Source organism: Ruditapes philippinarum, unplaced genomic scaffold, assembly GCF_026571515.1.
Source record: "Ruditapes philippinarum isolate M1 unplaced genomic scaffold, ASM2657151v2 ctg11646_1_1_1_1, whole genome shotgun sequence".
Taxonomy (NCBI): domain Eukaryota; kingdom Metazoa; phylum Mollusca; class Bivalvia; order Venerida; family Veneridae; genus Ruditapes; species Ruditapes philippinarum.
In genome coordinates this window covers 1-27,147 of record NW_026855332.1, presented here as the reverse complement: position 1 = coordinate 27,147, position 27,147 = coordinate 1, and the positions used below count along the sequence as shown (strand labels likewise).

General features: G+C 32.3%; 1 protein-coding gene across 1 annotated transcript; it reads right to left on the bottom strand.

Annotated features, from left to right (window-relative positions):
- Positions 1 to 31: 31 nt before the first annotated feature.
- LOC132742973 (adenosylhomocysteinase-like 1) lies at positions 32 to 19,372 on the bottom strand (the record flags this gene model as incomplete). The annotated part of the gene is given in 10 exon segments (XM_060731477.1): positions 32 to 67; positions 1,244 to 1,312; positions 1,971 to 2,069; positions 2,823 to 2,988; positions 3,519 to 3,607; positions 5,518 to 5,581; positions 5,927 to 5,973; positions 8,048 to 8,224; positions 11,598 to 11,723; positions 19,301 to 19,372. Coding segments are annotated over 10 exon segments (945 nt in total), but the record flags the coding sequence as incomplete, so codon positions are not given.
- Between the last annotated feature and the right edge of the window lie 7,775 nt (positions 19,373 to 27,147).

Here is a 27,147-nt window from a genome sequence, read left to right as displayed (position 1 = left end):
TTTTACAAACATATCTTGTTTATAGATATATTCAAATGGCAGACGGCAGGTGCATTAAAGCTAGCGCCTGAAATATACGAATCATTTATTCATAGATGGCAGACGTACAACTTATATAACAAGTATTAACAAGTATGATTTGATAAAGAATGTGCAAATCAAGTTTATACGCGAGACAATACGTTGGTATTTTATTGCTTAGATCTAACGAGGAATAATAAATTTAAATGCGATGTAAGATTGGTGCTTAGTTTCCCCTGAGAAATTATGCTTATTTTATATAAATAAAACAAGCTAAAGGTGAGCTACTGGATAATGTGGGGTCAATTTTGACTGCATGGTCCTAGTTTTACCAGTGTAGAGGAATAACCCCCAATGCTACAAGCCTTTAGGACTAATGTTTTCTGATAACCTGTTTTTAGTTTTCATTTTGTTACACAAGTCTATGTAAAAGTGGTGACCACCGGCTTGGGGTCCATTTTTCTTACAGAGGCAATATTTAAACAATCTTCAGAATACAATTTTGTTTCAAGTAAGAATTTATTAGAGTTACTCCACTTAACAATTTTTGACAGGAGGGTACTGAAAATATTTTTCTGTGATGTGATGTAGGTCTTGACCAATAACTTGTTTCAAAATTTTCTGAACATTCCCTCATTCGATTTTTCATCATTTTATTGTGCAAAAGGACCAGAAAATGGAAATCCTTGTAATTGCACAAAAATAGATTTTTCAACTGAATTTTGAGCATATTGCTTTATTTTCTTTTGCAGATTTTTCCGTCTTAAGTAGATCTACTTCACTTGATCTATGTAAAAATTTCAAATATTTTATATTTTTAGGCTTTTTGATCTCAGGGAGCTCCTTTAAAATTCCAACAAAATATAATTGTCTCTATCAATGTAACAATTCTGTACTCAAAGACAAGGAAATTTGAGTTGCTACTCCTCTATAACATTGTTTACAGTTCCAATAAAGAAAATATTTCATTCCAAGGCACAAAGACTTAAAATATCATCCAAAAACATTAAGACTATTTATATGAAGGAGTTGTTCATATGTGTTTCCAGTGGTAACCAGAAACATTAGGAAATGTTCAGAACAAATAAGCAAATAAAAGTGAAAAGCCACTAGAGAGTATATCTGATCAGAAGCTTTGAAGATATGAAGACATAAAGGATAATTGGTTCTACTGAATGCTTTGAGATTTTCTCTAATTGGTAAACATCAGACAATAACATACCTGAGTAACTGCTGTGATAGAAACAACAAACGATGGCACACTTGAACAACTCAAGTTTACAAGACGACCCTGAAAAATAATATACATAAACATTTTCTGTGAAGTTTTTTATTTGTTTATATCTTACCATAAAATTTATATATTTACTTTCTTTCAAAACCTTTAATGTTTAGCTCACAAATATTTTTTTTTCAAATCATTGATGAAAAAACGTGTCATAACCTAGAAGCCAGGTTTAATATAAGGAGTATGACTTGAACCCATGATCCTTGGGTTAAGAGACAGGCATTATCACTCACTCGAAGTAAACTTTACAAGATGACCCTAAAAAGTTCACAATTGTCAATATATAGAGGATATTGAATGAGTGTAAGTTCAATACTGAATTTATTGCACGAGTTGAATAAAATTATATTATGCGAGCCTCTGGCGAGCATATTATTTTATTCAACTCGTGCAATAAATTCAGTAATGAACTTACACGAATTTAATATTCTATTTATCACATATCTAAATTAAAGACAATTTAAAGTGAAATAAGAGTCATTTTTCATTGACGCGCCTATAGTATAACGCTAACATTAAGCGCATCTTTACACTATGTTTGTATAACGCTAATGACGTCACGTCAAAATATATGCACGGCCGTGCAATACCATATTTACGGAGTCTCAAAATTGGCATGTGTGTGTGATAAATCTTGTTATTTAATGTACATGTAACTTACTTCAGCTAACAAGATTATTCTCTTGCCATCAGGCCAGATAACATGATCTACTTGTGAACGAACTTTCTCCCATGTCAAATCTGGAGTACGTAAACTATTCTGTAAGGTAAAAGATCAAATGTAACAAAATGTCAGGTCATAGGAAATATGGTTAGTAACTTCACTAACAATCTTTAAAGTAAAATTGGAAATAATTGCCACTAGGTCATTTGGGAAGGCAAGATCTGTAAGTTTGTACTGAACAAAATGCAACAAAGAACCTGGGACAATTATTTGTCTGTTGCAATAAAGTCAATGCAGTCTACAACCTTCCTACACAATAGCAGGATTCTGAAAACTTGTCAAAGAAAATTACATTTGTGAGTTATAGGTTCAAAATTGCTACCCTAAAACTTAACATTATATGCTACTGGATACCCAACACTTAATATGAGCCGCGCCATGACAAAACCAACATAATGGGTTTGCAACCAGCATGGATCCAGACCAGCCTGCGCATCTGCGCAGTCTGATCAGGATCCATGCTGTTCGCTTAAAAACCCTATAACAAGTAAAGAAACTAATAGCGAACAGCATGGATCCTGATCAGACTGAGCGGATGCACAGGCTGGTCTGGATCCATGCTGGTCACAAACCCATTATGTTGGTTTTGTCATGGTGCGGCTCATATTACTTTTTCATACAAACATCTAAAATCTATAAAAGAATTTGGTACTAGAATGTAGCAAAATTAATTTTTTCCTTCCTTTAGAAAACTTCATAATTAATGCCTCACTTATAAAATCGTAAATACATTATAATAATTATCCAGCATTTAAGGATATAAGTACAGAAAAGTCAAGTTAATCTTACCACATCAATTTCAGTATTGGAATGTCCCATATTACACACAATACATCCTGTCTTCATTCTGTCCATGTGTCCACGATTTACCACGTTCTTGTTTCCAGTACACGTGATTAACACGTCAATATTCTTAATGACCTCGTCAGCTCGTACAACACGGAACCCATCCATACTGCGAACAATACAAATTTATTCTTACATTTTATTCCAAATGCATGTTAAAATGTGTTCAGACTTGAACAATTTGAGTTTCTTTTCTCTTTTTCCCCAACAAAAGGGAAACAATAAGGGCAGAAGCAGAACAATCAATAATAGTTGGCAACTTAGATTTTCAGGGTGCCATTTCAAGTTTCTCTTCAATGTTAAAGCCAATAAAAAAGCCAAAAGAAAGCCAAACAGAAAGACAAAGTCAAATTTAACATATGCTTTATATCTTAAATCTGGACAAACTAATAATCAATTTTAAGGGAAAATATGTACAGACTGAATAGCGAACAGTGCAGACCATTAACGAATTTGCCAGCGCGGGTTGCACTGGTAAATTCACTCAAAACCCAGCAGAATAGGGGTTAAAGAAGACTGCCTTTCAGACTTATAAAGAACTAGGTCATAATCCATCTTGTCCACCAGATTAACTGGATTATTTTTTAAAGGGAAGATACCTGTATAATAAATCTAGCAAATGATTTCAGGAGGGCTTACCTTGCCTGCAAAGCACAGATAGGATCAATCTCTGTTACCATTACAATAGCTCCTAAACCCTTTAATGCTGAAGCCACACCTTTCCCAACCTGGAAAATAGATTTTAATAAGATTTAAACTTTGACAATGTAAAGGTCATTGTGAAAGAAGCATGCCTCCAGATTCATCCTAATTTTCATGAAAATTTTGAAAATGTATTTAAAGGTAAAATATTGTGAAATGAACAAAGAAAGTACTTGACACATTACAATCGGCACTTAAAATCCATGTAAATTACCAAAAAGAGGTCAAAATATGCATAAATTGCCCCTACAGTCATGAATTGCATATAAGATATAAATTATCACTTGAATCTTTAATTTGTTTACTTTCTCAAAGTTTTAGTATGGTTTTTCCAAGTTTAATTTTCTTTAAATATTTTGGATCATCTGGAGGCATGCAGCTTTAAAGCTGGAGGGAAAACTCTACAAGCATGTTCCCCTCTACACTCATATTCACCTAGTAAAATATGATAATTATTATAATGAAAATGGTCTTTTGATATTAAAACTTTTATCAAATACAATAAGAAAATACAACTCACTTATATGGATTATTTACAATAGATTATTCTTTAAAATCATATACATTTGTATGTAACCTTTATGCTTATTTTCACTAATACATTATGTCATTTAAGTTCTATTTAACAAAAGTACACATTTCACAACTAAACATGTTAACCTTTTATGATTTTTTTAAAGGAAAACATGAGCTTGCAGTGTGTCACATACTGTATAACAATGTCACATACTGTATAACATTGTCACATACTGTATAACATTGTCACATACTGTATAACATTGTCACATACTGTATTACAATGTCACATACTGTATTACATTGTCACATACTGTATTACATTGTCACATACTGGATAACATTGTCTAATACTGTATTACATTGTCACATACTGTATTACATTGTCACATACTGTATTACATTGTCACATACTGTATTACATTGTCACATACTGTATTACATTGTCACATACTGGATAACATTGTCTAATACTGTATTACATTTTCACATACTGTATAACATTGTCACATACTGTATTACATTGTCACATACTGTATTACATTGTCACATACTGTATTACATTGTCACATACTGTTTTACATTGTCACATACTGTATTACAATGTCACATACTGTATTACATTGTCACATACTGTATAACATTGTCACATACTGTATTACATTGTCACATACTGTATTACATTGTCACATACTGTATTACATTGTCACATACTGTATTACATTGTCACATACTGGATAACATTGTCTAATACTGTATTACATTGTCGCATACTGTATTACAATGTCACATACTGTATTACATTGTCACATACTGTATTACATTGTCACATACTGGATAACATTGTCTAATACTGTATTACATTTTCACATACTGTATAACATTGTCACATACTGTATTACATTGTCACATACTGTATTACATTGTCACATACTGTATTACATTGTCACATACTGGATAACATTGTCTAATACTGTATTACATTGTCACATACTGTATAACATTGTCACATACTGTATTACATTGTCACATACTGTATTACATTGTCACATACTGTATTACATTGTCACATACTGGATAACATTGTCTAATACTGTATTACATTGTCGCATACTGTATTACAATGTCACATACTGTATTACATTGTCACATACTGTTTTACATTGTCACATACTGTATTACAATGTCACATACTGTATTACATTGTCACATACTATATTACAATGGCACATACTGTATTACATTGTCACATACTGAATTACATTGTCACATACTGTATAACATTGTCACATATTATATTACATTGTCACATATTATATTACATTGTCACACACTGTTTACATTGTCACATACTGTACTACATTGTCACATAATGTATAACATTATAATATTCTGTATGTATTGCAGTCAAAATACATACCTCACCATATCCACAGACTAGCACCTGTTTCCCTCCAAACATGATGTCAGTAGTTCTCTTCAATCTGTAACATGTACAATTATTTCATCTTAAAATTGCTCCTCTTTTTAAATGAGCAAGAAAATCAACACATGATGACAGAAATTTAAATTTGCATTTAACATCAATGTTTATAACAATAATTTGTGAAAGCCAAAAAAAAAAAAAAAGAAGAAAATACTGCAACTTGTAACTGTATGTATCTGATCATATGTATTTAATACATGGAACCGTTAAAGTGAATTGGTCAACAATTGGCATATTTTTCTGAAAAAATTCAAATATTGATAAAAACAATATATGAATTTCATTTAGATATTCTAACAAAATTTTTCTTTAATAAATACATGACAAGATAATTTTAACTTACGCATCTAAAATAGATTCTCTGCAGCTATACAAGTTGTCAAACTTTGTCTGAAATTATAATTACAAAAAATGAGCAGCGTCACGACAAAACCAACATAGTGGATTTGCGACCAGCATGGATCCAGACAGCCTGCGCATTCGCGCAGTCTGATCAGGATCCATCCTGTTCGCTTACAAACCCTATTACAAGTAGAGAAACTGATAACGAACAGCATGGATCCTGATCAGACTGTGCGGATGCTCAGGCTGGTCTGGATCAATGCTGGTCGCAAACCCATTATGTTGGTTTTGTCATGACACGGCTCAAATGCATTTTTAATCTAGAAATATAAATAAACATCCAAGTTTTTTATATGGATATGTTTAGGAAGTTTTAAAATTTTAACTAACAGCATTTATACATCTGTGTTACATATGTTTTTTTTCTTCTAAATTTATACTGCTCATACTTCAATGCTTGCAATCAGAAACATCTTTAACAAATTATGACCCTTCATTTCTTTGGTCACTTTGACATTTTGTCCACTTGAAAAGATTTAAATTTTCTATTCATGGGTATAAATTATAATTTTCTATTCAGTTGTGTAAATTTACTTTTTTTATTCACTTGTGAAGATTCAGATTTTCTATTCAGTTGTGTAGATACAGATCTTCTATTCAACTGTGTAAATTAAAATTTTCTATTCAGTTGTGTATATAAAGATTTTCTATTCAGTTGTGTATATTTAAATTTTCTATTTAAGAAGAATATTTTTATACAGCTTCAGTCAGCATTGTCTCACTAAGACCATAGGAACTAATTTTTGGAACAATCATCTCCTATGCAAATTACAACAACAAGCAGACTTGTTTCTCAGCCAGTTTATCACCCAAAATACAGAACTGTTTTAGTAATATACTTCTAATTAAGAAGCCGCTACCATAACCTCGCCTTTAGACGGTAATTTGTATTTATTGATGAAGTCTGGTGGGACGTACATAACGGAAATCAAAAGTGACGCTTATTTACTTCAGACATGGATCGTTCCTGCACCTCAACAATAAAGCATGTCAAAACTTTGTAATTTTCCGGCAGTAAAGTTATTTTATGATTGCTGTATGTAAAACTAATCATTTCCAAGGCTATCCCGGATTCATGACAAGAATGCATATCTCAGCAAAATCGATTTTATCATGAAAATGAACGATTATATATTGATAACTTTACGCAATCGGCAGTCAAATATGACAAACTGCCAAAAATACATAGCACTCTAATCAAGAATCTTTTCTACAAGGAATAATTTAAGTTATAAATCATATAAATAAAAAACACTAAATTAACAGTTATGACCTTCAGAAAAGACGCCATATGATAATTTATCAATTTCATATTTTCATATGTCTACTAGACTACAAGGTGGTGATCATGCTTAATATTCTCTTTCTATGCCTGCACCACATATTACACAAATTTTATTAAGGAAGTAATTTTCATTGGTTACATTGTGTCAGAAACCCTCAGATTTTCTCACTACACTGTACATCATTTTAAACACATCATGCCCCCCCCCCCCCCCAAAAAAAAAACAACAACAATACCAAACAAACTTTATTTTTAGTGTTCTGTTATAATTTCCAAAGAATTATTGTTTGGCCAGTTACCTGAACCATCTTTTGCTCATCTTGCTATTTGGTGATTTGTAAAAATATAGTGATTTTGTATTTTGGATGGAAGTCAAAATACTTCTTTGTTTACTTTTTATTACTTCTTTGAAAAATAATTTCATATTTACTGCTACTTTCTTTGGGTAAAAAGCATCTAAAATGCTATAAAAGTTATAAAACCATTATTTAAATATTCTGAAACTCATGTTTGCTTGAGGAATAAAGAATGAAAAAGGCATAAAGTTCCTTTAACAGCTTCACGCAATCCCTGGAAATTACACCATTAACTTTCAACAGTAAAGTCTGCTTAAAACGATATATTCAGATGACTGCCAAGTTTATATCATTATATCCAAGAGGCAACCAATTCAAAAACAAGAGTCAGGACCTTGGCAACACGCTGCATGGCTATAAGAAGTTTATTGTTTTAAGCCATATTGTTATGTATATATGTTGCCATTGATTAATTCAATACCTTTGTTACAGAGTCATTGACGTTCATGGCTGGTACGGTAAGTTTACCACCCTTTGACAGTTGGTAAAGTCGGTGCACACCAGTCACACTTTCCTCTACCAGACCTTTCACCATGTTGAACAAGGCTGGGTACCTTTTCAACATAAGATGAGTCGCATCACCACCATCATCCAAAATCTGGAATAAGAAAATCAACATTATGTTTTATTCAGTAACATTCTTAGAGTAAAATACTTTTTTTCTTTATTTTATGAGCTGTGAAATAAGATTGTAATTTTACCATCTGCCAGTTTTTGTTTTTTTTAATGGGACTTGTCCACCATCCCTTTGTTTCAACTATTAACTACCGGGTATAATCAATTTTTGGGATATCAAAATAAAAAATTTTGAGTAGGTCAGTCTACAGTATACAGCCAAGTTAGACTGCACTCAATATGCATGCTGGCCTGGTTCCAGTAACAGATTTGTGAGTGTTTCAATAGGTTACAGCTTTAAACACAAAGAATAAAAGAAATTCATATCAACTTATCTTCAAATTTGCCTAAAAAATGCCTCACAAAATTCTTGTAATAATCATCACGAAGTTCTGAATTTTCACCACCAGGAAAAAAATGCTTATTTAATATGGCAGGAAAATGCAACCGTATTAAATAATACAAGATTTTTTTGGTCAATTTCCGATTCTGGTAAATGCTTTTTTGCATACAACAATGAAATAAACATTTATGAGAAAGATTTTAGACATTGGTTAATTTTCTCTCTTGTCATTTCTTATCTAATTTTAGTTTTCTAATTTGCCATTTCCCTTTACTATCAAGGGTATGTATCTAAGATCTAAGCAATTCTTGGCCAAATAAAATCTAATTTGTTTTTCTGTGCAGGGGGGAAGCCACTAAATTATTAAATAATTCCTAAATGGATTATACTTAAGTGATTTCCTTCCTGCATTAAGAAAAGACAAGAAACTGTTCTTCTGGAATTTTATTACAAAAAAAAACAGTCGGAGAGGGTTTAGTGCAACTTGCATATCAATGTTTATGTTTAACTTCAAAGAGGACCATGTTCATACAAAACAAACATGAATGGGTTTGTTTTGCATATGTTTATCTTTTCATTTATTAGCTGCACCAAAACACTCTAAACATTTCAGGTCACCAAGTAGAAAAATTGTTTGTAAAGGTGCTTTTTTTGTAACTGCAGAAACTGGTAATTGGTATATATTTACCAGTACATGGCATTTTTAAAACATCAATAGATTTATCTAAGAATTATCAAATATGAATTGTATGTAACCTATTTTGTTTTTCTCTCCCTTAAAATTAATACCAATATAAGTTACAAGAAAAGCATTGATGCAAAACATCAAAGGGCGTCCAAGCAAGAAATGCAGAAAGTGAAGATGAACTAGTAGACATATGATGTCAAGATATTCTTATAAACTTTTCAATGGTTAATTGGTTTTTACCAAAATGAACGGACGGAAGACATTGTTCATTATGAACTTTGATTGGCATGCTAGAGATTAGAACACTACTTGTTATTTCTTTATGATCGTGATTATTAATAGCAACTGATATACATGTATACAATCATTTATAATCCATACCCATGTGTAACGCATGATCAACACCACACTTGTGGAATTGTCCCTTAAATATTATGTAATCGCTATTAGCGAAGACCCCCTCTTAAGGTATCTGTTCACACTTAGTAAAAATATGACACTGGTTATATTACCATGTCATGTTGAGCATTATTGTTTATTATACAATAATTGTAATATTTATTTTAATAACAAAAATACAGATTTTATGAATATTGTTTTCCTCTCTTTTTTTGTGTTTTTATGTGCTATTTTAATACTGAGTTTTTTACGTTTACTACTCTCTTTTTATTAAAATTGTAAAATAAATTTTAAGAATTCAAATGTCATATTGACCGACGATTATAAGTCAAAACTTAACTGGAAAAAGTCAGTAAATTATGGTAAATCTTTCAATATATAATATTGTTTATTCTTAAACCATGTACATGTACATAAAATTTTGTATTTTTCTTTATCATTTTTTAAATTATCAATCAATTAAATAATTAATAAAATCTAATTTGTAACTTTGAATAATTCGTCGGCATCTTTACTAAACACGAATAACAAATTAAATAAAATGTTTCAAAGTTGATAGTGTCATATTAAAACCATAAAAAATGTACTTTTTTTTATATTTATTGGTTTTATCTCATATAGATAAAATGAAACATGCTATTGTTGTTGTTGTTTTTTTCGAATTGTATGTTTATGTATAATAATAATCAATAAATTTGAGAGTTGATCTATGTTTATTAATTATTGTAACCAAACTAAGTGACAAACATTCATTTTGGAAAAAAGCTTATTTATCTGTAAAATATTTGTTCTGTTCTGTAACGATATCAAACATCTACTCCAAAACCGGGAGAGACCGGACAATAAACGTGTGATACTTTTCGCCGGTCACTAGTATCACGGTCAAAATAGACCGGGAGAGACCGGAATTACCGATAGGAGTACATCCCTCTATAAATAGATTTTCGGAATATTTAGGTCATCAACTCATCATTCTATTTTAACATACCATGATAACCCACTGTGTACTACAAAATGATAAATAAAAAACCGAAGAGACGGAAAAGGTTATTGCATTTGAAAATGTTTGCATTGCGAAATCCTCCAGTTCGCTATTCATTGTACATATCGCGACATTTCATTTTTAATTAATAATAATCAAGCACCCTCATACCGATCGGAATGATCGGCTTTTATTATGACCGACTAAAAGGCTCGAGAAGTTGCTGTCGCCCTTTCACAAAATCTGATTTCATTCCATAAAGGGGCGCCGCGCTTCGGCGCGGACGCCAATAATAAAACAACCCATGGATTGAATTGGTCAAGACAAATCAGACCCATAGATTTTGTCAATGATTTAAATCATTTCTAAATAAGAATGTATATGGATAAACTGGGAAAAAAATCACTATTAGTGTCAGAAAGACATTTGTAAAAATAACCTATTGTTTTAAAGCATCAAATAAATATTATTGATGACAAAACTGCTAAGGATTATGTCTAGGTATAATTTGCTGACCCAATGTCATAGTTTACAACTGTTCACTTATTATAATAGTATATGGGGAAAGCATAATATGTAAGTGGCCAGACAGCTCAGTCAGTAGAGTTGCAGTACACTATTCTGAGGGTTGAGTCCCTGCAAATATTTATCTACAACAACACTGTTGTAAGTCAATTTATATTATATACAGTAAAAGCAATGACATAGCAGCAATTACCATATGTGAAAGAAGATAACATGAAAATATCAAAAGATAAAAGAAATTTGTAAATTCTTGTAACTCAGTTTTTCTGTACTAAGTTTTCAATTATTTAAAGATGCACTCCCCACTCTATATTAGAAATTTGAGTCTCAAAAATATGTCTTATAATCACAAAGGGATGGGAAGTTATAAACTGGATATAATATGCAATGGCCAGTGTTATAGGGAACAGGGAACCTACCATGTTTGGTTGCCAGCCATCAGCATTGACACATTTGTCAATAGACCACCAGAAGTCTTCCTCAGTCTCGCCCTTCCAGGCAAATATTGGGTAACCTGATTCTGCCAGGGCAGCTGCTACCTCATTCTGCAAATATATAATTATATAAATTTATAAACTTTGATTTTAAATTCTTGATCAAGAATGCTATCACTACAGCTTGATTAAGGTTGCTGACATCAAATTGCTTGCCAATAACTGCTTCATCATGCACACTAACTTCAATCATGTGAAGGAATTCATCGTCAAGGGAACAACTGCTGTCTGGAAATTGTTCAAAACAATGTTTGATCACTTCTGGGCTAAAATATGTAAGTTTCAACTGTCTCATTTGAGAATCACCAAATTTCAATGAACATTTAAATACCTAAATGTTTGATATACATGTATCACATCCTTTGTACTAAAGCAAGATTTATTTCCGTATTTCAGTTTTCCTGGCACATGATTAAATACAGATAAATCACCTTAAAATTAATAGGTAAACTCAATGGAAAATTCTGATTAGATATGGCAAACCAAGATTGGATAAGGTTTTATAAAATCTTATAGATCACTGTCTTACACATGGTAAATTAGGTGATATCTGACATAGATGATATATACTGATATAATATTTTCCAGATTTTACTGCAAAACTGTTTTAGTTTAAACACTTTATATTGAATTTTGATTTCTTCAATCAATCTTGGAACTAGCTAGCTGTAGTTGTGAGCTTATAGTAGGGCTCCAAAATCATGACCCATTCACCCTTAACAACTAGGCCACTGCTACCTAAGCAAAACTGTTTTAATTTGTTGAGTGTCAAGAGTGAAAATATCAACAATGACGTAAGTGTTGACTTTGTTAAATGTCCTCCTCCTGTCCCAAATGTGGGGGTGTCTTATGAAAACTGTTTGTTTTGGTTGGGTTTTATGTCAAAACAGTATAGATCAAATGGCGACTTTCCAGATTAACTGGTGGAGGAAGACCTCGGGTTCCCCTCTATGCAATATTTCAGGCACAAACAGGCACCTGAGTAGAACCATTGAAGTTGCATAAGCTAAAATGGAGATCTTCTTCACATCAGGATTCAGATCCCCAATGGTGAAAGGCAAGTGGTTTGAAGTCAACAACCTTAACCACTTGGCCATGGACGCCCTTTAAATAAGATAAAGATGTTAATAACATGCCATTGTCGACATACCAGCAGGCCTGTGAGACTAAAAATGGTTGCTATTAAAATTCCTCAAGCTAACAATGGTCTGCATGCTGTATAACCCTTACTACCCTAAATTTCTTAAAATTTACTTATTCCCATCTTTTAATCTGGACAAAACCACTTATCAAATTTAGGGAAAAATTTCAAAATATGGACTGACTTAATAGCAAATTGTGCAGACTATGATCGCAGACGGCAAAGATGACAGGCTAGGGGTTAAGATTGAAAATATTATGAATTTGAGTTCAGATCATGTATAATGATGTATATATTAAGAACATCCATCTCATAAATCATTTAATAAAAAAAACTTAGTGTCTTTTTTTATTTCAAGGTTTTGAGCATGCCTATAATGTCAGTAGTGCAATTAATTTGCAATATTAAGTAGCAAGTTTTATTTCATATTGACAACATCTAAGTTTCCTTAGAAACGGTTTATAATAGCATGACAATACCAGAAAATTGTATATTTCTCCCTTTCAGAACATGAACAATGGGAAATAGTGACAATCACCCCCATGAGACTCTCTTGTCATTATCTAGGATGCAATAATATTAATTTCCTTTGGGTTCACCACTTTAACAATAAAGAGGATTGAAAACAGACAGAAATACAAGGGACTGTTTTATGCAGTAAGGGTATATTTGTTGCTGTTTGTTAAATTTTTAGCCACACTAATACTGTCAAGGTCATCCTTGAGGAGAAAGACCTCTAGTGCCCCTTTGTGTATTATTTCAAGCCCAAGCAGGCACCTGAGTAGAATCACCAACATTGCCTAAGCTAGCTGGATAGCTAATCCAAAGTCCCTGCAGGGATTTGAACCCACAACAGTGAGGGTAATTGAGTGATTTCAGGTTTTTTGAAGCCGTCATTGAATGTTCAGGTGGAAAAAGCATCAGTTAACAGCTAAACCTGAGCCATCTGACCAGAATCTAAGATGATACTGTGTTACTTTATCAGGCTCCAGCTTTTCTTTAAAAAATTATTTTCCTGTCTCTCAGCTCACAGCTCCTAACATTATAAATCTTGACTAATACAATATTAACTAGAAATGTGTCCATAGGACACGGGTGCCCCCACCGTGACACTGTTCTGTCAATCTTTTTACTAAGTCAAGGGAAATAACTCTATAAATACTGGATAAATCCACAAGCAAAACCCCAGGTGCAAATCTAAAATATGCTGAGCAACCTGCCCATAAGGTTTATTGACTATGTCAAATCCTTTTTGAGAAACTTGCGACAAGTTGAAAATTGCAAAAATTTTCTAAGTGAAGGGCAATAACTCTAAAAATACTAAATAAATCCAGACGAAAATACCCAGGTGCACAACTACACATGCTTATCAACATTCCTGTAAAGTTTCATGACTCTAGGTCAAATACTTTTTGAGTTATGTGCGACACAAGTTGAAAATTGCAAAATTTTACTAAGTAAAGGGCAATAACTCTGAAAATACTAAAAATATCCACACGAAAATACCCAGGTGCACAACTACACATGCTGATCATCATTCCTGTAAAGTTTCATGACTGTAGGTCAAATACTTTTTGAGTTACATGCGACACAAGTTGGAAATTGCAAAATTTTACTAAGTCAAGGGCAATAACTCTGAAAATACTAAAAATATGCACACGAAAATACCAAAGTGCACAACTACACATGCTTATCAACATTCCTGTAAAGTTTCATGACTGTAGGTCAAATACTTTTTGAGTTATGTGCGACACAAGTTGAAAATTGCAAAATTTTACTAAGTCAAGGGCAATAACTCTGAAAATACTAAAAATATCCAGACGAAAATACCCAGGTGCACAACTACACATGCTGATCAACATTCCTGTAAAGTTTCAGGACTCTAGGTCAAATACTTTTTGAGTTACATGCGACACAAGTTGAAAATTGCAAAATTTTACTAAGTCAAGGGCAATAACTCTGAAAATACTAAAAATATCCAGACGAAAATACCCAGGTGCACAACTACACATGCTGATCAACATTCCTGTAAAGTTTCAGGACTCTAGGTCAAATACTTTTTGAGTTACATGCGACACAAGTTGAAAATTGCAAAATTTTACTAAGTCAAGGGCAATAACTCTGAAAATACTAAAAATATCCAGACCAAAATACCCAGGTGCACAACTACACATGCTGATCAACATTCCTGTAAAGTTTCATGACTCTAGGTCAAATACTTTTTGAGTTACATGCGACACAAAAGTGAACGGACGGACGGACAAGGGTAAATCTAAATGCCCGCCACTAACGTGGGGGCACAAAAATAACAGACAGGATGTGACCATACAGCTGGAGAGGGGGGAAAAAAGTTTGCCGACTACCTCTGCCAGCTTTACCTTCCTGTTACTTAAAGAAATTAATGCTTAGCTGAAAATAAACATTAATTACTTCAAATTGAAAGCAGATGTTAATACTATCTTATGTTATTTACATAACAAGATTAAACTTGTAACAGGACAAGTCTTTGGCATCATCTCTTTTATACCATTGGTACAACACTTCTTCAGTGTTTCTTGGCAAATAAAGATTTTGCACATTTCACAGTAAACAGAAGCCACATCATCTAACTAACAAACAAAACAATCTAATTCCCAGACAATAAACTATCTAATCTAATATTCTGTTATGTTGGGAAGAATGTGCATTACATACATATTCAACAACAGTAACATGGATATAACAATGTTGCCACTATATCTTGTATGAACCTAAAACTTTCTTTGCTGATTATGTGTGAGTTATGGATTTCAGTACTTCTTTGAATTGTACTTGTTTCCTAACAGAGTTCTTATTTAAATATCTGATACTCAAACTAAGAATAATACAGCATATAGCTTGGTCAGATTGCACAGTTATTTCATTTCTTTATCTAAATTAATTATTTTATTAATTAATTTATTAATCTGGTTGGATTTTAAGTCACCTCAACACATACATAAGGCAATTTTCCAGCTTTACTGGTGAAGGATTTAGACATCAGGTGCCTTTTCATAATGAGTGAGCACCTGTGAAGAACTGCAGACATTCAATAAACTAGCTTGACAGCTCACTCACATGAAAGAATCCAAAGTCATTTGCCAAATTCTAACCAAGAGTGGTTAGGGGCAAGTGATTCTGAAGCCATAGACCTTAGCCACTCTGCCAGGAATGCCCTAAAAATGCTAGTTAGACTTCATTATAAGAACAGCAAAGGTCTGACTATTTAAAAAAGATAATACATTCAAGGCACTCTTTCAAACATCATATAAAGTTCTAAATACAAATTGCAACAGGACATGTAGCAGGCTTACTGTTTGAACAAATATTTGTTCCCATAATGCAAGACCTAAATAATTGTCCTCAAGACAAAAACAAAATATCACAGTTGGAGCATTGTCAAATCTAAATCAAAGCTGCCAGATGATCATTCAAATGGCTTGTTCCTATTTATAAACAACTTTAATAATCACAATCAAACCTTGACTGGGGACATTAATAAGTTCAATGACTTGAACCAAGTAAGTTTCCCACACTGCTGCCAAATTTTTACTTTTGATGTTGTCCACAATGAGAATCCTCCTTGACCTATGTATGAGGACAGTTTTATGGGAAAATATTGCTTGTACTTAACACAGAAACTGACAGTGATTCATTGGGATTCTTTGCTTTAGTGTCAGAATTTCTTCCTAAAATTTATGCAATTACTATATTGTGGTTTAGTATTAAAACTAACATATGGTATGCTCTCTAATTGCCATTAAATAAATAATTAATGCTAATCTTCTACGCTGCACATGTTAATATTTTAATGAGTTTAAGTAGATTAAACAAGATTTTGTTGGTCATACATTTTGACTGTTATTTTAAAAGCTTTTACTAACTGTAAGTCTATCTAAATCATTATCATTAAAGGAACTCCACTGAGGTCCAAATACCTAAAATATAAAATTTGAAAATCTAACAAAGATCAAGTGGAGAACTTAAAATTGAAAATTCTGCAAGTTAATAATGAAAGATATTAAGACTTAAATCAGAAATCAATTTTTTGTGTGATTCTTAGCTTAATTTTGAGTCAAAAGCATTGCAACCCTTTTAATTTTTTTTTTCAAAATAAAAATGATCATAGAGAGAATGACCTTAAAAATTGCACATAAGTTATGGATCCAGACCTACATCAAATGTTACACAAATCTTTGAAAAAAAATATTTCTAGTCCCATATGATGTTAAAATAAGAGTCATAAGAGTCCCTTTAATGTTTTACAGTAAATAATAGTGTTAACAAATGAGCCGCGTCACGACAAAACCAACATAATGGGTTTGCGACCAGCATGGATCCAGATCAGCCTGCGCATCCGCACAGTCTGATCAGGATCCATGCTGTTCGCTTACAAACTCTATAACAAGTAGAGAAACTGATAGCGAACAGCATGGATCCTGATCAGACTGCGTGGATGCGCAGGCTGGTCTGGATCCATGCTGGTCGCAAACCCATTATGTTGGTTTTGTCATGACACGGCTCAAATGTATTTAAAAGAAAACTCACTTGAGTTACATGATTGTACTTCCATTACAAATTTTCATGGGATTTTACTAAAAAAATTATAATGTGTTGAAAATTCTTTAAATTTCAGTAGTTTTTACAAACAATTCATTTGCACAGAAATAGCTTAAAACACTTTCATTACTGGCAAAAACTTGGCATTGTAATTACAAATTTTCTCTAAATTCTGCATTATTTTCAAGAAATTTGGAGGCATCAATAATTGTTAATCAGGAAGTATTGTTTAACAATGGCTAACTTATTCCCAAAGTCTTACAGCAAACTGTGTTTATTTGTTACAAAGTAACCACCCAATCTTTACAACAAACAGTTTCCCTTCGGCTGTGTGAAATATCATTATCCATCATTTGTCATTGGTCAGGTCTTGGGGGACATTTTTTACAGATTTTCTCAGAAAACCACAACTAAAATAAAATAAAGCACTTGTAATGTTTCCTTTAAGATAGTGCCAATGTCATTTACAAAATTTGTAATACTTCTGTAATTATACTCACACATGCACCAAAGAAAATAATGCATGAAATTAAACAAACAAATTAACAAGAACTGTCAGTAGGACAGTGCTCGGGACTTTTCTCAGTGCTTAAAGTAATGATAGTTAAGATATTCCTTTTAGCTGCAAAAATCCAAACTGAATGGATTAAATGAATTCTAATATTAATGAGATTTGTAAAAATTTTAAATTGAATTGATGTAAGATGCAGAAAATGCAAAATTGGGAAGGGGGGGGGGGGGGGGGGGGGGGGGGTTCTGAGATTAAATTTTGTTAGATTTTCTGTCTTTTGCAATTTTGCAAATGAGACTTGCATAAAATGGATTTTTTTTACCTTCTTTACAATGGCATTGTCTAAGGAAGTTTGGTTATAACACGAAAACCATGTGGTTTGGCCAAAAGATTAAAGACATGTGTCAACGTGTCACCAGAGACAAAATGGATTCCAAGTTAAGCTCAGTTTCAGCCAGGTGTGTGACCTTGTCAACTAACCAAAGACAATAAAATAAATTGGTATAATTCTATTTTCACAACAACTTAGCAACTTACCTGTACCAACATTGCTTATAATCAAGTGATGTTCCACTTATTTGACACTAAATATTGTTGTTCCCAACGATGATTTATTAATCACCAAATGATGATGACCAGGACAGATAACAATGAAATAAAATATCATAAAAGAGATTCTTGGTTCCCAATTAATCTTAAAACTCAATGCTATTGATTAAAGCTCTTCAAGAGGGAGGAGAGAAAAGCAGTAAAAACGGGAGAAAAAAAGTTGATAAGAAAAAAGTGACAGAAAAACTAGAATCACAGATTCAGAAATGGTATAATCTGCCTCTGTATGTCATATCTGTTCAGACAATGTATGATGGAGATGTCTCCAGACACAGGAAATTTCTTGAGATATTCTTCGAAAGTTTCCGCAAAATAAATGTGTACCGGTAATACTTGGTAATACTTTACATTTCACACCTTCTAGACTATACATCACCATAAAATTATTCTACTCAAGCCCTATCAATTCTAGTTAGACCTTACAAATCATTTCCTTCTTATAAAACTGAGAGAAGATATTCAGACATTTTGAGATAATAACTGTTTAAGAATATATGTCAACAAAAGTTAGACACACAATGTCAATAGAGAATTTCATATTTATAGTAAAGAGACTTTCAGTACCAGTGTGACTAAATGATATAGTAAATAACATCAGACAAGTATGGAGAAACATAGTAATGACTCTTAAATAAGGTTGTCATGTCCTTTTATGCTTATGTGTTATTTCATAATCTAAAGTGCAAGTAACACATGTTCTATAGATCATCTGCTGCTCATTACATAACATGTCACAGACTTTCTTCTATAGATTGTCTGGTGCTACATAATAATTTAGACATTACTAACCTGGGTGGAGTAGATATTACAGGCAGCCCATCTCACAGATGCACCTAAATGGACCAATGTCTCAATCAGTACCTGCAAAACATGAAACAAAACAAGAACATCATTCATTGGCTTGAAATATCAGGGTAACTAACCTTACAAAAGTGAGAAATATTATTTTTTAAATTATAAAAGCTTTAGAAAGACATCTACATTAAATTCAATTTTTTATTACATTAACCATAATTGGTTCTACCAAACCTACACATTTCTTTGAAATAAAAAAGAAAAAAGTTTATAAAGCAAGAATTGTATTAATTAAATTTGCCTCTGTTTGCCATTCTTAATCAATGGACACAACTCAATCAGCTATTCCAAGGAGAAATCATGAATAAATTTATTAGACAGAGATAAATCACAGTGTCCATTCATCCTGGTAAATTGGTCAACTCTTTTACATGTCCTTTAGGCCAAAGACACAATATTATTATATATTGTAGGACATTATGTTTCATTATGATTCTACCGTTTTGCCTTTTCTGTACAGATTCTTAACATCATTCTTTAGGGTCGGTAATACGAGAATCATTGTTTCATCTTTTTCCCAAGGTTTTATCTAACACGCACACACAAAACAGAATGTTAACATGGGCAAAAACTGCTTTGAAGCTGAAAATGTCTCTGTCAGTGTGTATTTTACAACATGACAATAAAGTTGTTTCATTTCAATCAAAGTGTCTAAAAATACATTCATTTATTCCTTAACAGCACTATAAAATAAGAGTGAAATGAGGGAAAGAAACTTAAATTAAACAAGTTTATTGTCCATCTTTATTGATAAATTTACGCAAGGCTTTTACTGAAATTAACTACTCCAGGAACAATTACATATATTGCCCTTTATCAATGAATAAAAACTTCCATTCTACCTGATCAAATATTTGTTACAGATATTATACCTAAATTAGGTTCTACAATCTGAGGCAGAACATTAAAATATTAACACTAAAGAGTCAAGTTCATCTAGTTGGTACAAACATGCACAATGCTTTGACTTCGCTCCAAAAATACTTGAATTTGAAGCCTCAGTAATGTATAAAAACTGGGATTTATAAATAGCATTATTTAAATTGAGATGCAAATAATATTAAAATTAGGTCAGACCATTATGGTCACTTATAACATAAACTTAATTGTCAATCAATGTTAGTGTTGCATGGAGTTGTTGATAAGAAATTTCATTATACTTTGACATATTCTGAACTGTTTAATGAACAAGAGCTGTCGGTAGGACAGCAACGCTCGACTATTCTTAGTGCTTGATAGTAAAAAAAAATGCTTGATACAGTTACCTCCTCCTGTTTACAGGTTGGGGTCATGATGGTGAACAATTGTGCAAAGTTTCAGAGCCATATGTCAATGGACTTTGAAAATATTTGAACTATTACAAAAACTTTAACGTAAATTTCTAAGTCGAAAAAGGGGCATAATTCTGTCAAAATGCATGATAGAGTTACCTCCTCCTGTCTACAGGTTGGGGTCATGATGGTGAACAAGTGTGCAAAATTTCAAAGCCATATGTCTATGGACTTTGAAAATATTTGAACTATTACAAAAACTTTAACATAAGTGGTTACGCTGACGCGGACGCCGACGCTCGGGTGACTGCAATAGCTCTACTTATTCTTATCGAATAGTCGAGCTTATAAAACTATACAAAATCATCATTTAAACTCTTAATTAGTTTTTTTTATTGAAAATCTGTAAAGCTTTTAAAATCATTTGAACAATTTCATAAATCCATCCAGTTTTTCAAATGAGTACAACTTTAAGGCTTACAATTTTAGTAGTTTTTGCAAGAAAAATGTTCTTAGGTCCATAATAAACCCAATTATGTTATTTGTTCTCCAATTAACTTCCTCAGAAAATAGTGGGAGGCATTATTCACTGTTTTGTTGTCATTATATTACTCAAAGAAAATAAATGAACAAAAAGAAAGGACAGCATCTCTTTAACTGCCAAATAAGCTCAATTACTGATAATTACATGTTCTGTTACAGAACATTATAAGTAAGTAAGTAAGTAAGTAAGTAACGACTTTATTTAATGAGGCTAGCACATTCGGTTTCCCGATCTTCCATGTGGGCCTCAGCATATACATATATAAAAAAATGGAAAAATGACATATATAATTTAAATGGAAAATTGCCAATGAATATAGTTGGCTTGAAATTTTTTCAAAGTTTCAGAATTTCTAACATGTATTGGAATGTCATTCCATATTGTAGGCCCAGAGTAATTAAGTGTTTTCCTAAAACACTCTGTTTTTGGTTTAGGTACAATTAGTTTTTCATTTTGGACAGATCTCAAATTAAAGTTGTGTCTGTCATTTACTGTTTGAAATTTATTTTTCATATACTTAGGAAAGGATGGTTCATTTATTGACTTATACATTATAATTGCCTTTTTGTATCTGATTCTTTGGTCAAAGGACATCCAATTTAGTTCTTTAAATAGTTCATTTGATGGGGCATCAAAATTTTTGTCCAAAATTATTCTAGCAGCTCTTTTTTGAAATTTGACTATTTGTGAGAGTAAATCACTGCTGCAGTTTCCCCAAATAGTGCAGCAGTAGTCCAAATGTGGCAGTATATATGCATTGAAGAAAAGTTTTCTAGCATGAAGATCAAGATATTGTTTAATTCTAAGAAGCAAATAGAGCTGTGAATTGCATTTTTTAATAATTTTTTGAATGTGTGTTTTCCATTTTAGATTTTTGTCAACATAGACTCCTAGTACTTTTTCATTGTCTGTAAATTCTATTTCTTGATTGTGAAGGTTAAGAGAAGGTGTTGAAGAATGCTCAGATTTTGAATGCTTTATTGAGAAATTCATAGCTTTAGTTTTTTGTGCATTTAGTATCATTGAATTTTGTACACACCATGTGCTTATACTATCAAGATCTGATTGAAGATTATCTTCTACTTCCCTTATAGTATTTCCAGTTGAAGTTAGAGAAGTGTCATCTGCAAACATATCAGTATTTGACTTTTTTATATGAAGATGTATGTCATTTATGTAAATTAAGAATAGTAGGGGCCCTAGGACTGAGCCCTGGGGTACTCCGGAGACAACTTCAGCAGATTCTGATAAAACACCAGACACATTTACTTTTTGTGACCTGTCTGACAGATATGATGTAATCCAAGAAATAGTGTGTGAGGAAAGATGATAGAAGGGTAGTTTTTCAATAAGAATTTTGTGATTAACTAAATCAAAGGCCTTAGATAAGTCCAGAAAAACAGTTCCAACAATTTTGCCATCATTAAGTGCATTTATCCAATTATCAATTAAATTTGTAAGTGCTGTTTCACATGAATGGTATGCCCTGAAGCCTGATTGAGCTGTGTAGAGGAAATTGTTTGTTTCTAAAAATAGCTTCAAGTTGTCAGAAACATGTTTTTCAAATATTTTTGAGATAAGTGGGAGAACTGAAATTGGTCTATAGTTGTTTTTGTCAGACTTGAGGCCTTTCTTGTAGATTGGTGTTACCTTTGATTGTTTTAACTGTGTAGGAAATTTTCCAGTTTTAATACTTAAGTTTATTATGGTACAAAGGGGTTTATCTATGACACTTGCTGCCGTTTTTAGAAATTTTGCACTAATGCCATCTAAGCCTGTTGCTTTCGTAATATCGAGACTGTTCAGTTTTTGTTTTACATAACTTAGTTCAACATAGGGGATTTCAAATTTATTATTATGATTATCAGTCTGGAAACATGTTGTTTAAGGAAGAAAATATTTAAGGGGGTCGTTCAAATGCAAACTCTGGTTCTTTTATTTTTTGTAGGCATTAAATCACATCAAATCTGTTTATAGCAATTTTTCAGTTTAAGTCACAGGAATGGTGTAATGGTATGTAAACTGTAATGAAAAATGTTATTATTTTATTATGTGTGATTTTTTAGTTTTTTTTCTTTATTTATATAAAATTTAACATAAATCCAAGTTATCTAATTTAGCATTTTTTCATTATATGAGATACTATTTGTATGAAACTTGTCTACCTACACACCAGTCTCCACAACAGACATGCTTCTATACAACCTCCATGTCTGTCTGGAAATCAATCCAAAGTTCTCTCTTTAACTCCAAGATTGCAGGTGTAAAATACTTTCCTCATAGCTATACTTAATGCATTTTTTTATTTCTAAAGTTAATTATTACCCTGTCAAATGGAAGTTATTTGCGCAAAGGTTAATGAAACATCTTCAATTTTAGAATCATGCACAATACTTAATTAATGTCTTGAATTAAATGGACTTAACTGCCAGATAATACAGAATTATAACAAACTCTGGTTCGCTATTCAACATTTTCTCATAATTATAATACCCAGACTAGGTTGGGTTCATTAACTCTTTTTTTAGGTCTATTTACTAGGTTGGGTTCATTAACTTCTTTATGTCTATTTAAAGTCACAGCAGCTCATGGTGAAATGTAGATTAGTGTCAATGTACCAGTCTAAGGCACACAACTGACTGACAACTTACACAATCTTTCAGGTCATGAACATTTATTTTTCTAAGATAATCAATTCTTGAATTGAACATTGATTGACATTTCAATGATCTGTTACGTAAAGACTCATTTCACATATATATGAGATTTTTTTGCAACTAGTTCCATAAACGGCATAAAGCCAACATGTAGGCTGATTTACAAGGGCATATTGACCGATTTACATGCAGAGTTTTCTGAAAATTTTATTCTACATAATAGGGTTTAGAGTACAGAGGAAATTAATTTCTTAGGCAATAGGATAAACTGCCAAGACCTTAATGCCTATCTAATTACATGTTATTGATTGAGATTAGCTTCTTCAATTTGGCGAGGGGACACATCATCCTCAAGTCTTATCTTTGTGACATGTTTCTCAACTTTGAAGATATGTGGCACAGAGAAATTCACCAAGTGGAAAGTCATGCTGTCTTGTCAGCATTAATGTCTCTCTATCTCTCATCATTGTGCAATCAATAAACAAGATAAGACTTCTCCAACTTGTCACATCAACTTTGATAGAATGATAGAATATATGAGCCGCATCATGACAAAACCAACATAATGGGTTTGCAACAAACATGGATCCAGACCAGCCTGTGCATCTGCAAAGTCTGATCAGGATCCATGCTATTCGCTTAAGAACCGTATAACAAGTAGGGAAACTGATAGTGAACAGCATGGATCCTGATCAGACTGCACCAATGCACAGGCTGATCTGGATCCATGCTGGTCACAAACCCATTATGTTGGTTTTATCATGATGCGGCTCATTATTATTGTACAGTTAAGCTGTCTGTGACTTTCAGATACATGCTCTTAGAGATTTTTTATGTTGTAGTTGTTTTAATATAGTGACCTGTAGAAATTATGGTTTATATAGAATTTATGTTAGTTCGATTGTGTAGGAAAATATAAGCTTATAGACGCACTTTTAAAATCGGTTTCTGGCACAAACCAGGAGTGAGCATTATGAGTGTAAAGTTTCTTGCTCAAGGAAACAAGGACTTGCCCTTAATGGGGTTTGAACCCATGCGACTAGCAACCATTAAGATTACTAGTCCAACGTGTTTACCACTCGTCCATGCCACCACTAATGTAGAAGTTTTATATATGGTGTTACTTTTTCCCAAGGAATATACTAGTAACCATTACAGATATTCTCTGTAAATAACATTTGATTTTACAAATTACCTAACAATTAATAACTTATCAATGTTTCGAGAGTCATAATGTTACATTGTACAAAAAAATGCAGGATGCTTTTTATAGTTTACTGAACTTGTTTTATAAATGTTTCATATAATATGACAACTCATGCGAGAGCCGCCTTATGTTTATCAATATATCAATGTGAAACTGCTTTAAGACCTGAAATATTCTGTACAATCAATAACCTAATAACCTAACATTGTACAACCATGTTTTAGCTTTTATTCATCCATCACTTTCTGCTCAGAATTGTACAAAATAATGGAATAATGTCCTACATTTAATTTTTGTTCATGATTGAAATTGTCAATATCAGATCTATATAATAGCTAAACAAATTGTGCGTTCTGATTTTGGCAGGGAGACATTGATAAATTACATTCTTATCTTAAGGAAACAATTTTGTTTTCTTAAATACTTAAGTTTTTAAGTGGTTCCAAACAAAACGTTATCATGTGACAAGAGATTATTCCCATCAAGTTTATACATTGTAATTGACTTATAATATTTATTTTTCTCCATAGCTCGCTAAAGATCCTCTGTCATAACATAATTGCTATTTCATCCACTTACGGGCAGAACACGATTTTACAATTTCCGCTACAGGAAACATCTCTTTCCTGCTGTCTACGAAGGCACGGCACATATCAACAAATGACATGAAACACTTCACCTTATAAGGTCATTGAACAAAAAACCTTACAGTTTATATCTGATTTAAATGATTTAAAACTACAAGTTTATCAATCCTCCCATGATAAATCACAAAAATATGAAATTAGACAAATATTTTAAAAAAGATTCTCAAAACATGGATTTTTTTCCTTGGCATTATGATTAATCCCCTTTTTCCTGTTTTTAAAGTGGATATTTTTATAATGGGCACATTTTCCATAATTTATTTCAAATATTGATAAAAACTATAGAAATAAATAATTTGTATAATCTTATAAAATTTGCTTAGTGATGCAAAATGAACATTTATTTGATGGGTAATAATATTTTGTTCTACAACATTTCATTATCCCCTATGTAAATATGAAATATCCCACTATGTATATCACACTTGCCAACCACTTCCATGTATAATTTCTTTCATGGTTTGTTATCATGTCTCATACTAAATACTATCAGAGTAATTTTTCACTGTATAACAGACCTTTCATCATAGACCAATTCACTTTAATAAAATAGCAAAACAGGAACGGACATAGTTCATATCTTTCTGTGTTCACCATTAGTTTAGTTGGTGAGTGTAGGTCACTATTCTAATGTTAAGCCAATTTAGCCATTTCCCAGTGTTAGGGAAATTACATGATGGACAAATGATCCATTATAATAGAATGGATCATAGAGAGGCTGAAGCTTAATGGGCTAGTCTGTCACCTACAATATTTGGCTGTGAGGAAACAGTATTCAAATTATCTAGAGGAAACCTCTTGCTTCTGCAAGTTTTATGGACAAATGGTCCATCATATGGCAGAGTGAGTCTGAAGCTTTAATGCAATTTTCCCTAAAAGATAACAAATGGTTTTGCTCAGACTGAAAGAATTGGACAAGTCCATGTAAAGTTTAGCATGGTAAGTGTTATAAGGTAATGATATTTTCACTTGTAACTTTCCTTTCTATACTTCAAGGGTTGTGTATATTGAGACGTAGAACAGGTAGACAGTGAGATGCATCCAGTGTGGGAGATTTTAATTGTGATGACAAACACATTTCCTGCAGCTTCATAGCAATTTCACACTGGCCTACATACAATTACCATAGTTATAATCAGTTTCTGGCAGCCTTTCAGAGATTCTAGAAAGATTCCTTCCAGATGCAAAATATTTTGTTTTGTTGATATCCTTCATCTGTCATCAAATTTGTCATATTTTAGTAAATCTAGTTTACAGCAAAAAGACTTTCCAACAATATTCTGCTTGCAAAATGTTATACAATCTATATCGATTTCATTGGTTGTAAGTTAAGTAGGCACTCCTACAAAACATAATTCAAGGGGATACTATGTGTGTGTGATGTACCCTATCATAGATGTCACTAGAAAAAACATTTTCGAAACAGTCTGTTTGGAAGACTGTTTAAGTAATTCT